The sequence below is a fragment of the Ostrinia nubilalis genome, chromosome 4 (genome assembly GCF_963855985.1).
Source record: "Ostrinia nubilalis chromosome 4, ilOstNubi1.1, whole genome shotgun sequence".
Taxonomy (NCBI): domain Eukaryota; kingdom Metazoa; phylum Arthropoda; class Insecta; order Lepidoptera; family Crambidae; genus Ostrinia; species Ostrinia nubilalis.
Genome location: NC_087091.1, coordinates 66,116 through 83,395, shown reverse-complemented (window position 1 = coordinate 83,395; position 17,280 = coordinate 66,116). Strand labels below are relative to the sequence as shown.

General features: G+C 33.7%; 1 protein-coding gene across 1 annotated transcript; it reads right to left on the bottom strand.

The window, feature by feature from the left end:
- Positions 1 to 160: 160 nt before the first annotated feature.
- LOC135088436 (small ribosomal subunit protein eS4) lies at positions 161 to 16,897 on the bottom strand. The gene is made up of 6 exons (XM_063983250.1): positions 16,814 to 16,897; positions 16,219 to 16,477; positions 14,147 to 14,244; positions 8,082 to 8,253; positions 4,841 to 4,970; positions 161 to 333 (listed from the first exon to the last, which is right to left on the bottom strand). Exons 1-6 carry the CDS (start codon positions 16,814 to 16,816, stop codon positions 204 to 206), a joined length of 792 nt encoding a protein of 263 aa, XP_063839320.1. The 5' UTR covers positions 16,817 to 16,897; the 3' UTR covers positions 161 to 203.
- Between the last annotated feature and the right edge of the window lie 383 nt (positions 16,898 to 17,280).

The following is a 17,280-nucleotide window of genomic DNA, read 5'->3' as shown; positions in this document are numbered from 1 at the left end:
GACAGAGCCTATGTGGCCGCTTAAATGTTATGGCGTGTCCACACATGCCGCCGGCTTTCAAAATGCCTTTGCCTTTCAGTGTGCCGTCCTGGCCGCCGGCCGTGCCGCCCGGCATGTGTGGATGCGCCATCGGAGACGAAGAATGAATAAAAGACATCGGTAGGGTTTTGATGTTTTTTGATGTTTTATTGGTCGACTTATATCTACTGGCCGGCCACCTTGGCCGCGATGCGCTTGTCGCGCTCCTCCGCGATGGTGAGGCGCACGCCCTTGCCGCGCGGCAGCGAGATGTACGCCTTCGTGCCCTTGCCGATGATGAACACGTTGTTCAGTCTGCAACAACCAAAATGAATAAACGTTGGCAACAATAGCAGTGTCACGCCGGACGCATGCGCTCGCGAGCCACGCTTGACGTCCTGCTCACCCTGTTCTTGAGTGAGCAGGATGACAAGCTTGGCTCAGCTAATGGCATAGGGTAAACCACCCAATCATTGGCACTCTACCAATTTATTGGCATGCTCCAGTTTTTTAAGAAAATTAAGATTCTTTGTAGCCAAACCTTATATTTTTTGGTAGAAATTGAAGAGTAATATCATTTATTACTCAACTGGCTACACACGTTTTTAATTTTTTCAAACATCGCGGCGCTTCAACCATTTGTTTGACAAACCGGGACCTGTGCGAATAAAACAATCGAAATATTCGTTTTTTACTAAGGTAAGAGCTATCATAATCTTTTAAAAAAATGCAAATCTATTTTGTTATTCTTATACATAATCATTTTGTCTTATTATTGAATATATTAACTGCCTTTTTAAAACATTATTTTATAATTTAACCGCCAACTTTTAATTTTTTGTAGTATGCCAACAATTGGTATGCGTAAAATCTATTTATCCATTTTATTGGCACACATGCCAATAAAAGGGTATTTAAAATAATTTGAGTTTATTAAAAATTATACCTTGTTTGTCTCAAAATTGAGTTTAAATTGCATTTAAAATATTTTCTAACGTTTTGGATACACCAATCCAAATGTTGGCCCACTGCCAATTATATAAAATCCATTTATTGGCACGGGTGTCAAACATTGGTTAAAAAGGTGCCAATAAAAAATATTATCTTTTTAGTCACTTTCAAAGCCTTTCAAAGTCTTATTCCACTAATCCCCGTTGACAATCCCCGTCAACGGGATTAGTGAACTTTTTGTTCATTAATCCCCGTTAACGCCAATGGAGTTTATAATGGGGATTAATGAACTAAAAAGTTAATTAATCCCCAGTACGTTAAAAATAAAATACTAATGTAAGAATCAGGTACCTTCTATTTATTATTGGATAAGAACTCACTTATTATTTTTATTATCAAATTAAATTTAAGACTGATTACAATACTTAAAAAAAAATTAACACTTACCTGATTAACCAAAAGCACTATGGATATTGAATCGTTATTCCTCATTCATCATTTAAAAGAAGATGGAAACGATTACATGCAAATTTGGCCCAAAATGTAACAAGATAAAAATGGTGTAAATTAATAGCTTTGTAATCAGGCTTAAATTTAATTAAATTTGATTATAAAAATAATCAATAAGTGAGTTGTTATCCAATAATAAATAGAAGGTACATGATTCTTACATTAGTATTTTATTTTTTAACGTAGTTTTCTGAATAAAGAAAAATAAAATAAAGTAATGGGGATTAATGAACTTTTTAGTTCATTAATCTCCATTATAAGCTCCATTGACGTTAGCGGGGATTAATGAATAAAAAGTTCACTAATCCCCGTTGACAGGGATTAGTAGAATAAGCCTGTTAAAGGCTTTGAAAGTGGTGCCACGGTCTACTATACAATTCAGATTGAAACATCCTGATCATCGCTCTAAGACCGGTCCGTTCACAGTTTTAACTGACGAGGAAGAACAGCTTTTTGTTGACTGGATAAAATAAAAATCAGTAGCAAAACAGGATTTCCGAAGAGAAAAGAAGATTTGATAAAAGTGGTTATGGAAAGTTTAAAACCATATTTAAATATAAGCGTTTGAACTGGTATGGTATGTTCCTATACAAAAAAAATGTTACTTTTCTTTTAATAAAGGATTTATTTTGTTTATTTCTATTATGAATCTCTTTAAAACCTCTACATAAGACCTAGCAGCTATTTTTCAGTCTTGCGAGAACAGTGCCAATAATAGGTAATTATCACTGCCAATAAAAGGTTTGGCTATGCCAACAACTGGTATTTTAAGGTAATTTTTTAAAAGGTACACTATATTGAATAAATGATTTAATTTATTAATGATAGGGTAAACCACCCAATTATTGGCACTTTAAGCAGCTACTTCACAAAACCCATAAAATTTACATGTAAAAATATGTTTTATCAAAGATAAAAACATTTATATTGGTCTTTTAATCTTTACAGAATATTATAAAGTACTTATCATTAATAAATTAAATCATTTATTCAATATAGTGTACCTTTTAAAAAAATACCTCAAAATACCAGTTGTTGGCATAGCCAAACCTTTTATTGGCAGTGATAATTACCTATTATTGGCACTGTTCTCGCAAGACTGAAAAATAGCTGCTAGGTCTTATGTAGAGGTTTTAAAGAGATTCATGATAGAAATAAACAAAATAAAATCCTTTGTTTAAGGAAAAGTAACATTTTTTTTTGTATAGGAACATAGTATACCATATCAGTTCAAACGCTTATATTTAAATATGGTTTTAAACTTTCCATAACCACTTTTATCAAATCTTCTTTTCTCTTCGGAAATCCTTTTTGCTACTGATTTTTATTTTATCCAGTCAACAAAAAGCTGTTCTTTCTCGTCAGTTAAAACTGTGAACGGACCGGTCTTAGAGCGATGATCAGGATGTTTCAATCCGAATTATAGTAGACCGTGGCACCACTTTCAAAGCCTTTCACAGGCTTATTCCACTAATCCCCGTCAACAGGGATTAGTGAACTTTTTATTCATTAATCCCCGCTAACGTCAATGGAGCTTATAATGGGGATTAATGAACTAAAAATTTTATTTTTCTTTATTCAGAAAACTACGTTAAAAAATAAAATACTAATGTAAGAATCATGTACCTTCTATTTATTATTGGATAACAACTCACTTATTGATTATTTTTATAATCGAATTAAATTAAATTTAAGCCTGATTACAAAACTATTAATTTACACCATTTTTATCTTGTTACATTTTGGGCCAAATTTGTATGTAATACTTTCCATCTTCTTTTAAATAATGAATGGGGAATAATTATTCAATATCCATAGTGCTTTTGGTTATCAGGTAAGTGTTAATTTTTTTTAGTATTGTAATCAGTCTTAAATTTAATTTAATAGTAAAAATAATAAGTGAGTTGTTATCCAATAATAAATAGAAGGTACCTGATTCTTACATTAGTATTTTATTTTTTAACGTAGTTTTCTGAATAAAGAAAAATAAAATTTTTAGTTCATTAATCCCCATTATAAACGCCATTGGCGTTAACGGGGATTAATGAACAAAAAGTTCACTAATCCCGTTGACAGGGATTGTCAACGGGGATTAGTGGAATAAGACTTTGAAAGGCTTTAAAAGTGGCTAAAAGGATAATATTTTTTATTGGCACCTTTTTAACCAATGTTTGACACCCGTGCCAATAAATGGATTTTATATAATTGGCAGTGGGCCAACATTTGGATTGATATATCCAAAATGTTTGAAAATATTTTAAATGCAATTTTAACTCAATTTTGAGACAAACAAGGTATAATTTTTAATAAACTCAAATTATTTTAAATACCCTTTTATTGGCATGTGTGCCAATAAAATGGATAAACAGATTTTACGCATACCAAATGTTGGCACACTACAAATAACTAAAAGTTGGCGGTTAAATTATAATATAATGTTTTAAAAAGGCAGTTAATATATTCAATAATAAGACAAAATGATTATGTATAAGAACAACAAAACAGATTTGCATTTTTTTAAAAGATTATGATAGCTCTTACCTTAGTAAAAAACTAATATTTCGATTGTTTTTTTCGCGCAGGTCCCGGTTTGTCAAACAAATGGTTGAAGCACCGCGATGTTTGAAAAAATAATAAACGTGTGTAGCCAGTTGAGTAATAGATGATATTACTCTTCAATTTCTACTAAAAAATATAAGGTTTGGCTACAAAGAATCTTAATTTTCTTAAAAAACTGAAGCATGCCAATAAATTGGTACAGTGCCAATGATTGGGTGGTTTACCCTAAGTACTTTATAATATTCTGCAAAGATTAAAAGACCAATATAAATGTTTTTATCTTTGATAAAACATATTTTTACATGTAAATTTTACCGTTTTTGTGAAGTAGCTGCTTAAAGTGCCAATAATTGGGTGGTTTACCCTATGTAGGTAATTTGAGTATAGACCCAATATACGGAACTGTCCTACCCGTGACATTGACAGCGGGGCGCCACCGTCAATACCGGATCGCTGATTCCGATTTTTGCCATGTTGGAAACTAAACAGGGTGGAATTTTGTAATGCCACCTGAAGGGGAAAGTACTCTTAATACTGTAGATATTATTTTTGAAAAGAAATAAAACTGTATTCAAAGATTTCTAAAAATTGTTTTTTTATCCAGATGGTTTTAACTAACAGGATTTGTCACACGTGATGAGTTCTGCGGTCAGGTCAAAGTGAACGCAGCCCGCACCGTACGTGGACGACATTCACTTCAACCTGACCGCAGACCGCATCCAGTGTGACAAATCCTTGAATATCAAAACTAATGGTCTAATGTTAAGCTTATCATTAACTTTTGTGTTTTGTTGCGACAGACCTGGTGGCGAAGGTGTGTCCGGTGGAGTCGCGGATGTGCACGATGTCGAAGGAGCCGGGGTGGCGCTCGCGCGACACGATGGTGCCCACGCGCCCCAAGTTCCTGCCGCCCGTGATCATGCACAGGTTGCCTGCCCAGACACAAATATAATACATGACAGGAATACACCTTCCACTAAATTGTTGTAAATTTATACGTTTTGTAAATAAAGAGTTTATTCAATAATCTTTTTTTTTTATTTAAATCGTTCAGGGTTACTGAAATATATAGGCAGTTGATTTACTCCCGTTTCCCATATTCAATCCTTGTCCAAATACGGATTTCAAGTTTCATCTGTCAAATCTAATGCAGTTTTAGATTAAATATACACAATTTTCGATGCATTTACACTCTGATAATGTTTAAATCATAAGTTTAAGTCGTAAAGGTATACATTTTTGTCTAAATAAATAACGTATGTAATTATTATTTTCTACTTTTTAGTGCAGGTTTATTGGTGTTTTTGTTAAAATTAAATACTTTTTCATATTAATTTTAAGACTATTAAATTATTACAATATTAAAGGTCTCTACCCACTACACCGTATCATACCATGACTGTGCTACGAACGTGTAAGGCAAATAAATATTATTTGTATTGAAAAGTATGACACTGTTCCCAGTAGACCGTTCCGTCACCGACCAACACCGTCGCGTGCCATGCACGGAGCGTCAACAAATGTTACACAGAACGCCGTCGATCCGTTCAGTGGGCATAGTAGAGCGTATCGTGTTCCTTTTCGTGCCTGACACGTTGCTAACACGGTCATGGTATGATACAGTGTAGTGGGTAGAGACCTTAAAGTGTAAATGCATCAAAAATTATGGAGATTTAATCGAAAACAGATACAAAGAACAATGGGACAAAACGTCCCCAGAACTGTAGCACTTTAATACCTACCTTATACAGGGTGGAAACGATAAGTGATCTCACTCGATTATTTCTAAACTATACAAGATATCGAAAAACTGGTTACTGATCCTGAAAGTGTTCCACAAGCTCTTTCAAACGGTACCAATAATAGGTTACAGAATAAACTGGAACTATCCCAAAATTCAATATTTCCAGCTTCCATACTAAATGTATGCCGACGACACATTATTAGAAGTGTAATTTATTTTTTGTTAGTTAATAAACTTAAAAAGTCGGTTAAATAAACTCGTAACTTGCATCTTATTTAAAATTATTAGTGAAAAACATAAGTTTCAGGCTTTACTTGCTATAAAATTATCAAGAGATGAGTGCCATGACTGTGATAGTACTAAATGTATGGAAGACGGAAACATTGAATTTTAGGATAGATCCAGTTTATTCTGTAACTTGATATTGATACCGTTGGATAGAGCTCGTGAAGCACTTTTAGGATCAGTAACCAGTTTTACGATATCTTGTGAAGTTTTTAAAATTATGTAACTTTACCAAATGTATGGAAGCTGAAAACACTGAATTTTCGGATAGTTCCAGTATATTCTGAAACCTATTATTAGCACCGTTTGAAAGAGCTCGTGAAGCACTTTCAGGATCAGTAACCAGTTTTTCGATATCTTGTATAGTTTAGAAATAATCGGGTGAGATCACTTATCGTTTCCACCCTGTATGATAGACCATGCTAATAGGTACTATAATTTTATTGTAAGACAGCTCAAGTGTGACATGTCTCAGAAAAAAGTTATATCAAAAATAAAAATTCATAATCAACTCTGAAAAAATACATACATACTAGGTAAATCACTTTTGACCAACTTCAATCAAAGGGTATCACGACAGCTTGAGCCCGAGACAACTCGACCCCTGCGACAACTTGATTTTTTCAACACAACACTTTTGACTTACTTTAAATGGTTTCAAAACTGCTGGACCCTACGACAGTTTAACCCTACGACATCTCAAAACCTGCGACAACTCGATTAAATTACTTTTGACCTACTCAAACTGTTGTCGCAAGGGTCCAGTTGTCATCGGGGTCGAACTGTCGTAGGGTCCAGCAGTCGTGGAACCATTTGAAGTAAGTCAAAAGTATAGATAAGTTGAAAAAAATCGAGTTGTCGCAGGGTTTGAGTTGTCACAGGGGTCGAGTTGTCGCAGGAGTCGATTTGGCCCAGTGTCGAGCTCTCCTGATATACCATTTTAAATTGGTCAAAAGTGATTTAATGTGTATTTTCTAGGGTTCATTATGATTTTTTTATTTTTTGACATAACTTTTTACTGAGACATATCAGACTTGAGCTGTCATATAATAAAATTATAGTATTAGCATGTACTATCATATAAGGTAGGTATTTAAAGTGCTACAGTTCTGGGGACGGAGTTCATACAAAATGTCTGTTCTTTGACAGTTGCAATCCGGATTTGGACAAGGAATGAATATGGGAAACTGGCCCTTAATCGCCTTACTTTAGTACGATTTAGACATTATAAACGATCTATAGTCTGATTTTTAATTCCACGGAATTTTGACAGAAGTGTTACCAACATTGAAACATTCCCACTAAGAATGGAGAGCATTTTCACAAATTAAAAACTAAGACTTAAAATTCTACTGATCATTAATCTAAATGGTTATTTGAGTTTTAATCATAGTTTTGAAGTTACAAAAAAATTTGTGACATTATTTTTCTACTACTGGACTCCCCGGCCAATAATCCATAGGTTAGAAACCTTTTTTATGAAAATTCTTTTGTTAGTAAAATCTTCGCTTCATAAAATAGCCAACAACAAGATGCCAAATAGCCAACAACAAGATGCCAATTTTCTAATCCAAGTTGATTATGATGATGATAATGATGATCAATACATATTTTCGTTTATGATAATTATGTTGTTTTACTGTGTTAAAAACACGTTTTTTTCTATTTAATCTCTAAAATGTACATAATAATAATTAGTGTACATTGAATTCACAAAACAAACAATAATTCATTCTTGTAAGTTGTACTTGATGTAACATTATTTCATATTTATTATTAATAATTCAAAGCAAAAAAGTTTTCTTAATCTAAATTGTCAAAAAATTACAGCTGTCAGAATTCCGCCGAATTAAAAATCGGACTATAGCGCTGGTTTTAATAGTTTGGTTAGTTGACAGAAATTAATTAGGTATTTCCAAAATGGAATTTACGTAGAAAATTATGGCCGAGTGGATTTAAATTTTCCACTATCAGACAAACAATAATAAAAATTGACAGTAGTCAGAAAAGTCACCTGATTCAAACTTGATGAAGTCCATGATCTTCGAGGAGGCGATGTCCAGCTGCACGGAGTCGTTGACCTTGATGAGCGGGTCGGGGTAGCGCAGCGTGCGGCCGTCGTGCGTCACGAGGTAGGGCACGTTCTTGGGGCCCGTCGCCACGCGCTTCACTTTGCACAACTTATACTGGAAAATACAAAATGGATTTCATTTGCGCCGGGCCTGGGTTTTTTTCCATACTTCGTGAGCATTGTCCTTTACTCATTTATTTTTAACCGACATAAAAAAAGAGGAGGTTCTCAATTCGAGTGCATGTTTTTTTTGTATTTTTTTTTGTTTGATAACCCTATACTCCCTAGGTGGTCCCATTGTCACCAAGTCAGGGTCTGATGATGGGATCCTAGGGAAATCGAGGGCAACCCTGAAATTTTATAGGCACATATCGTTTTTCATGTTTTTTCTTAAGTTATTATATTGAGGAGCTGATGATAGAAGGTAAAATTCCATTTCCAGATACATAATAGTTTCTTAGACCGCCAGTTGTATTCTGTCATGTTTTTAAGGTGGGCTGACGATTAAGGTCTTTTTAGGTTAACCTGTATTCTGTAAGGAACATTATTTTACACTTAACACAAAAAAATGCTAGTACTAAAACGACAGACAAATAATTAGAAAATATTACTCATATTTTTTATTTTCTTTCTTAATTAAATAATTAAAAAAAAACAGTGCTACATCGAGTTGAAATGGCGCGTTACGTCACGTTTGAGTAGATTTTTTACTCAAAAGTGACGTCACGCGACATTTCAACTCAATATAATTCTGTATTTATTACATTATGAAAAAAATTCTAAAATATTTCCAAAATTTTTTTGTTATCTGTCTGATGGACTAAATAAAATTTCGATTTAATTACCCAGTCATCATCCCTATTGTATGCAAGGTTCAAATAATTTCGAAAGCTTGTATCGCGTATGGAATTTATTCATTTTTTTTAGTGATGGTCAACTCGAGTACCTAACTCGAGTTAACTCGAGTTGGGCGTAACTCGAGCCCACTCGAGTTGAATTCTCTCTGACTCGAGTTCGTAAACTGTATGGAACCGACAGAAACTGCCGGTTATTGTTGTAGATTTTTGTGTTTTATGTTCTGTTTTTGAAAAATGCCGGGTCCTAAAAGAAAATCTTTAGTTTGGGACGTATTCGAATCGCCGGAGAGTGGACGCGTTGCGTGTAAACAGTGTTCAGATTCATTCAAATATAGTGGAAATACGACCACATTATTAAACCACATTAAAAAAAGCATCCTAATGTTGCCATCGAGGAAAGTCAGAGTTCATTATCAACAATGAAAGTACCTAATATGAGTACTTCGACTGATTCATCGCAGTTACTTGTATTGACAACCACATTGGATGTTGAGCCTCCTCAAAAAAGGTTAAGGCACACTCAAACCCGTCACTGTGCCAAAAAAAATAACGCTAAATTTCTGGTATTAACGCTTTAATTAATTTGATAGTAAAAGATTTGTAGCCATTCAGATAGTGGAAAATTCAGGTCTAATTTTTTTAACTAAGTATTAATGCGAAGCTAAGGGATTAAACTGGTAAAAATAAATAAAAAACATTCACTTGTCCACCCAGTTAACTCGAGTTACTTAACTCGAGTTCAACCCGAGTTATGTGGATTTTAACTCGGGTTAAATCGAGTTTTATTTTTTACGAGTTCTCCCATCATTAATTTTTTTCCGTTTGTGCTAAGAGCTTTCGAAATTATTTTAACCTTGCATATAGTGTTGCCGATCGATAGTCTATCGATAGCCAAACTATCGATAGTATCGATACTGTCGATACTATCAATAGCTCAAAACGAGGCAATACTATTGAATATGTGCTATCGATAGTATTGTTGCTCGTGAAGAATAAACTATCGATGGTATCGATAGTATTGTCGCTTTTGAATAAAAAGCTATCGATACTATCGATTGTTCTAGACTATCGATAGTTTGGCAATTTACAATAGTATAGTTCCAAATTACTGAACTGTCCTATCCGTGACATACAGTGGGGCGCCACCGTCAATACTGGATCGCTGGTTCCGATTTTTGCCATGTTGGAAACCATATAGTTGAACGATGGTAGCGCCCCCCTGTCATTAAGTTTGGTGGGACAGTTCAGCGTGGGTCATCTATGTATATCGTTTACAATATTTGGGTATAATAGTAATTAATAAGCACAACAATAGGGTTATTGGAATACTTGAATTATTTCATATATTAATAACATTTAATTATATGTTTCCAAAATTGGCAATAGGTACATTTTATTTGCCGTACTTAACTAATGCAGGTAGTTTTAAATAGAAGTGAGATTATTATTGTTATATGTTTAGTTAGTCAGGGAGGAGGTGAGCAAATACTGTACCAAATATAAGGAAAGGCTAAAACATCACACAAACCAACTTGCTAGAGAAATTGTGGAACAAACCCACAAGACCACCACAAGACTGAAAAGATGGCAAATATTACAGTTGGACCAAAGATGCTAGTGGCTTGGACTGAATATTGGAAGGCTGGACTAGATTGCTACGTGAATTAGTAAAAACCGAGGGAGAGAATTTACTGGAATACCCCTCCTCATGAACACAAACAAAAAAGCAAGACAAAACATCTGATTATGACCTAAGTCGATTGCAAATATAAAAAGGAAAAAAAAATAAAATATATGTTTAGTTGGTAAGTCAAGCGAAACATTTGAAATATTGTAAAAATGAATATAAACAAACATACCCAATACTATTGCAAATTTACAGACTATCGATAGTCTTAAATAATAACGATAATATCGATACTATCAATAGTTTTTTTATTTACTAGCAACATTAGTATCGATATAATCTATAGTTTATTCTTCGCGAGCAGCAATACTATCAATAGTATCGATAGTATTGCAATAGTATTGCCTTGTTTTGGCCTATCGATAGATAACGCTTTAACAGATGAAAAATATCGATAGTTTTACCATCAATATACAGGGTGACTGGAACTGAACCCATAGCTAATGCGTATTACAAATTACGGTTCAATAATTAGCAAATGACCTCCTCTATACGCGTGTATAGAGGAGGTCATTTGCTAATTATTGAACCGTAATTTCTATAGCTAAAGTTTTATAGTTTAGGAGATAATTATGTCAATTTTTATACTTTTTTCAATTTTTCCGAAATTTGACCTAAAAACTGCTTCAATATTTTTTCTCGCGTGATTTCAATAGTTTTTTTTATTTGATATTAATATCGAATATGTGGGTCATTGTCAAATTTTGCGCAGGTAAACGTGTCCCTCAACATTTTTTATTTTTTTGTTAGTGATAATGTCAAAATCCTTTACGAATTATGTATTAAATACAAAATACATCGCATTAGCGAACATCCATTATTGGAATAACGACTCAAGATTCAATATTTTTAATTTTTTTTAAAGTAACAGAGTGGTCATTATTGGTAACAGAAAGGTTTTCCTTACAAATTGTACCTGTCCCATGTAGCATTCCGTTACAATAAACATCAAATAATTGCATTTTCTACTATAGTAACCTTCTTAAAATAAATTATCATCGTAAACAGATTATTATAAATATTCAATAAAATATGTTTTAAAATCAGTCAGTATAAAATGTACTTTTTAAATAATTTTCTAAACTTTGTCCCACGTACTATCTGGAACCACCTGGACCACTATGTTACTAACTAATTCACGACTCAAAATGGAAATGGCGGTATTTTGGATATTGTTTAATCTTGGGTGGGATGTCTGCATTCGTCGTGGGAGTTCGTTAGATCGGGAGGAGGGGTAAGTCGCTCGGCAGTCGACCGCAAGGTGTTGAACGTGCTGCGTGTTTTTATTGCGCATCCACTTTGTTACCTACCTATTCACGTAAGTAAATGAATGTTTTTTCATTAGTTTACGTTCAGTATATTGTCTAAGGGGTAAATGTGTTAAATGTGAACGAAATATTTTGCTACACGCTTTATTTTTTGACTGGTGTATGATGGAATGTAAAATTTACCACTCTGTTGCTGCAACTCTGTTACTAGCGTGTGGTAACAGAGTTGTTTAGAAAGTAACAGAGTTGCTTATGCCATTATATTATTCTTTAATTTTGCTAAAATATTATGTTTAAATTACTTTTTTTTAATCAGTTGCAATTTAAAAAGTTCAAGCAATGGGTAACTTTGTTTTATACAAATAAATCGAAATAATAAATATTAATAACCCCAAAAACTCATTGTTACAGGATATTTACGTTATTAAAATGCCTCTAACGCCTGCTGAGAAGCAGCGACGATACCCGAGAACGCCGTAGAAATAATCAAGAAAAAGACGTTAAAATAATGTTTTTAAGGCAATCGACGATAATGCAACAAAATTCAAATTAATTAAGTGATTTATCCTATGAGGCTTTTGATAATTTGCTTGCCGTTGTTCCAGAACCTAAAAAAGTCTGCAAAGGTAAAAGAGTATATTACCAATTTGATAATCCCTTAGTTAAACTTGAGAAATAAGTTATTTCAAATTTTCAGCTACTCTTCCAAGAAAATCTAATTTTTATTACTATAAAGATAAGGAATCTATAAGAAAGTAAGCTCTTGATTGATGAATTACAGTCATAAGTTAATGTTTTGATGAAGTGATTTGGATCTCAAGCTCAATAAGTGCAAATTATTACATAATATTCAATAAAAATAACAACTATGTTACTGTGTTACAACTCTGTTACTTTTCTGTCCCAAAGATTAAAGAACATAGTAAGATTTTAAAGAAAAGCTAGTCAATATAATATAGCAAATATCGCGATGCGTTAATTTATTACATATTTTTACAGTATTATGTTCCAGTTAGCTGCTGATAAATAGATATTTGGAGGACTTAAGTAGAATTTAAGGTATTTTAATATTCAAGAAGTAACAGAGTTGTTTAAGAGTTTAGATTGATGATTGTTAAACTTAAAAAAAGACTGTTATGATTCTAAATATATGTAAAAGATATAATGCTGTTTAATATTAGTCCCAAAATATTTGCGACTGACTTGTTTAATTTCATAATAAAAGGTAAAACGTAACGGTAACAAAGTTGTATTTTTTTTCACCCTGATCCATTAAATCTGGAATAAATCTTAAATTATTGGTTAAACATCGCGGCAAACTGTAATAGATAATAATACAGTTGTTTTAACGGACACGGACATAGAAAAAAGTAATATCTAAGCATATATTTATTTTGAAAAAAATATGATTTTAAGTTACATTTACCTGCGCAAAATTTGACAATGACCCATGTCTTTATTCTAATAAAATAAATTTCTGATCCAGATAATGTTTGAATAGCTAGTTACGAGCCGCCAAAGTCTAACAAAAGTACAAACCACGACAAAAAAATCTACTTCGAAATCGATTAAAAAAAAATTAATGGTGATAACGGATTGCCAATAATCCTTAAAATATCTCTAGCTTCTCTTCTTTCCAATGATATAAAAAAAATAAGCAGTTTTTAGGTCAAATTTCGGAAAAATCGGAAAAAAGTAAAAAATTGACGTATCTCCTAAACTATAAAAATTTAGTCATAGAAAGTAAGGTTCAATAAATTAGCAAATGACCTCCTCTATACGCGTATTAGCTATGGCGGGTTCAGTTCCAGTCATCCTGTATAGTTCGGCAACACTACTTGCATACAATTATTTTTGTCGTTTTAGTACTAGCATTTTTTCATGTTGTGTAAAATAAAGAACATGCAATAAAAGGTATAAAAATAATTAGTTATTACTTATTTATAAGGAAGAATTAATATACAGTGTGTGTGTAGAGAGTGGCAGTGAGAGATTGCCAGGAGGGGGCAGCTTACCTTTCCTTCAATTTTTGTCGTAGAACAAATGTACATAATTATATTAAAGATTTCTTAGCTCTATAATCTGCATTAAACAACTAAAAATCGTAATGATTCTAATTGACAATATTATTATTCTGTGGTTAAAGAATCACTGTGACTAAACAAAGTATTTTTTTTTATGAAAAATAAAGCATACCTTTGCTTCCTCTGGAGTAATCCTGTGGATGGTAAATCTGCCCTTGACATCATAGATAAGACGGAAAAGTTCATTTGTTTTTTCAATAGAAACAACATCTGAAATTGAAAATAATAATATTTAACAATATTATAACCTCTAAACCTACATGGTGATTTCGATGGGTGCCTGGAACAAAGCCGCAATCGACAAAACACAATTTTACAGGAGAAGAGATTTAGTGTCAATTTTGAATAATTCTAAACTACGAGGCGTATCAAAACGGTTTGTATATCAAACGATGCGTTATTTTTTCTGGAGTAACATAGAATGTGCATAAGGTTATAGTGCTTAGAATATACTTTAAAAAAGGTAGAAATACATATTGCCGCTTCATACATTGAAAGTCGGTTCCGTAAGAGTCCATTGTGGTTTTATTCCGGTAAAAAGTGTGCAATTAATCAAACAGCAATAGTGTATTGCAGCCTCGGGCGCTGATCTGAAGGATACAGTAATAGCCGTTTGCTTGTAGAAGATTTAAATAAAAGTTTTAACATTGTATATGGCACGATTATTCCGGTCAACAAATTTTAAATGGTGAATGGGAATAACGATTCAATATCCATAGTGCTTTTGGTAAATCAGGCAGTTTCAAAGATAAAATTCTGAAAAAAATTCAAAAGGTGTATAGGGACCCGCAGTTTACTAAAATCACTTAATCGGAAAACTGCTGCTATGGCTATTGCGGCTTTGTTCCAGGCACCCATCGATTTGTTAAAATGAGCCCAAGCTCGACAGGGTTTTTTCACTGTCAATAGAACAGGTGAAATTAAATAAAAGCTTGTAAAATATTTTTATAATATGATTAAAATATTAAGATTTAATCTATATGTCACCGGAAAATAACAAGACTCGTAAGTTGATCAATTTTCTAGGTAGTTGATCAACTCTCGGAAAATAATAAACGGCAGTTGAAATGTACTATTTAACGCATTGAATTTTAGCTAGTTGGTCAACTTACGGTGCCTAGCCGTAATTTAATAATTTACTATATTGCTTCAAGTAAAATCATCCACAAATGGGCCAATCGTTGCCCAGAGTACTATTTGACGGTACACTATTATCCGTCACTTAATACACTTTTCTCTGATTGGTCGACAGCATTAATTATAAGCATTTAGCAAGTGTTTATTCATAGAGTTACAAACACTTAGATATTTTGTTTTAATATTTATATTTTAGAGATAGGGATATTCAAGTTCGTCTATGCTATATTAGGTTAAGTAAATGAAAAATGTCTAAAAAAACATATTGGAGCTCAGAGTTTTATGATTGTAAGTTATATTCATAATAAGTATTATAATCAGTTTAATCAGTCAGTACAATCAGTGGGCTAAGTACAGAAAATAAACTGTACTTAGCCCACTGTAGTACTTTTGTAACTCTGCATCAAAGTGTTCTCGATCGACAAAACTAGTATTGCTCACTGATTGTTCGTTTATTTCTACTCACTACAGACTCCATTTCACTCATCATAAATAGAATCACGCATTATAATGAGAATTATTACCAAACAAAACAACAATTGCTAATTTTGCTACTGTAAATAAAGGAAAACAAGTACGGACTAGATATATTTGTTTACGTTTAAACCGGTAATGGCGGCGGCCGGGTGGCGGGGAGCGGTATAAGAGCACGTGAGTCTTTTAACCAATCAACTTGCACCTTGCCTTTGTCGGATGATTTAACGGCAAGACGCCGTAAATTAATCAACTTACTAAAATACATACGTTAAATAGTACATTTCAAATGCCGTTTATTATTTTCCGAGAGTTGATCAACTACCTAGAAAATTGATCAACTTACGAGTCTTGTTATTTTCCGGTGACATATATACAAAGCTTGCCCAAAAAGTAGTGTTAAGTTAAAGCCTAGATGTAGAGCATCACCATGTATGTTCTGCGATTTTTGAGTTTTCCAGTTATGATTGTTTTAGATTTCTGTGCTTAGGTACTTTTTTGGTCACTGTGGTGCGAATAGTTAAGGTACATGACTGTTTTTTTATTATTATAAGATGAATACTAAATGCTCACCCATAAAGCCCGCAGGGTACGTCGGGTCTGTCCGCACTTTGCCGTCCACTTTGATGAGGCGCTGCTTGACGATCTTGAGCACCTCGTTACCGGTGAGCGCGTACTTGAGGCGGTTGCGCAGGAAGATGACCAGCGGCAGGCACTCGCGCAGCTTGTGCGGGCCCGTGGACGGCCGCGGCGCGTACACGCCGCCCAGCTTATCCAACATCCATGCTTTGGGAGCGTTCAAACGCTTCAAATGCTTCTTAGGTCCTCGAGCCTGCAGGCAAACATCATAGAGCCGGGCTTAACCTCAAACTTTAAGATAAATATTTTCCGTGATTGATCTATGCGGTCACTGAGAAGCATTGCTTTTGATAGTAAAATTAAAATAAATAAATAAATGCTACAAACTAAGTATAAAATGGGACATCAACAAATAGATCACTCGCCCGCGAACTGTTTTTAATCAAGCTCAAATATGTTACGGACGAAAATTAACTAGAACTCGAATTATAACAAGCACTAACTTTACGAATATGGACCAAATGTTTAAAAAAGTTAATTTGACTCTCAGATTTTAATGGATTTCAAGGCAAATATTCGCGAAACTCACCATGTTGGACACAAATTTTAACAAGAAAGAACTGTCATCAGAGAACAAACGTCAGACAGCAGACCATAGAGTATAGTCCTCTCTAGTCTGTGGTATAGTACTTATACCGAGACCATGAAGCTATAGATAAAAATGGAGGCCACACTCCGAATACCTAATGTTGCTGGCAGTTTGGCCAGCAATCCTTTTTGATAACTGTTTATGGTTTTTTACTTTTTTTTAATATTGTTTTAGATTGAAATTTTGAAGTTGCTTTTTGTACTCTCGTGTTAATGTTTTTGAGCTACAATATACCTACTGTTTTGGCCCTTTTTTGGAGTTTCCTTGATTCTAGTGGCATACCACAATCACCACCGGCAGGCCTCTCTATAATACAGTCCACCATCGTTTTTAACATTGGTCCTCCGATAGGAGAGGTGAAGGTACCATGCTCACTAGAAGCAAGGTAAAGAACCAATCAGGTAACC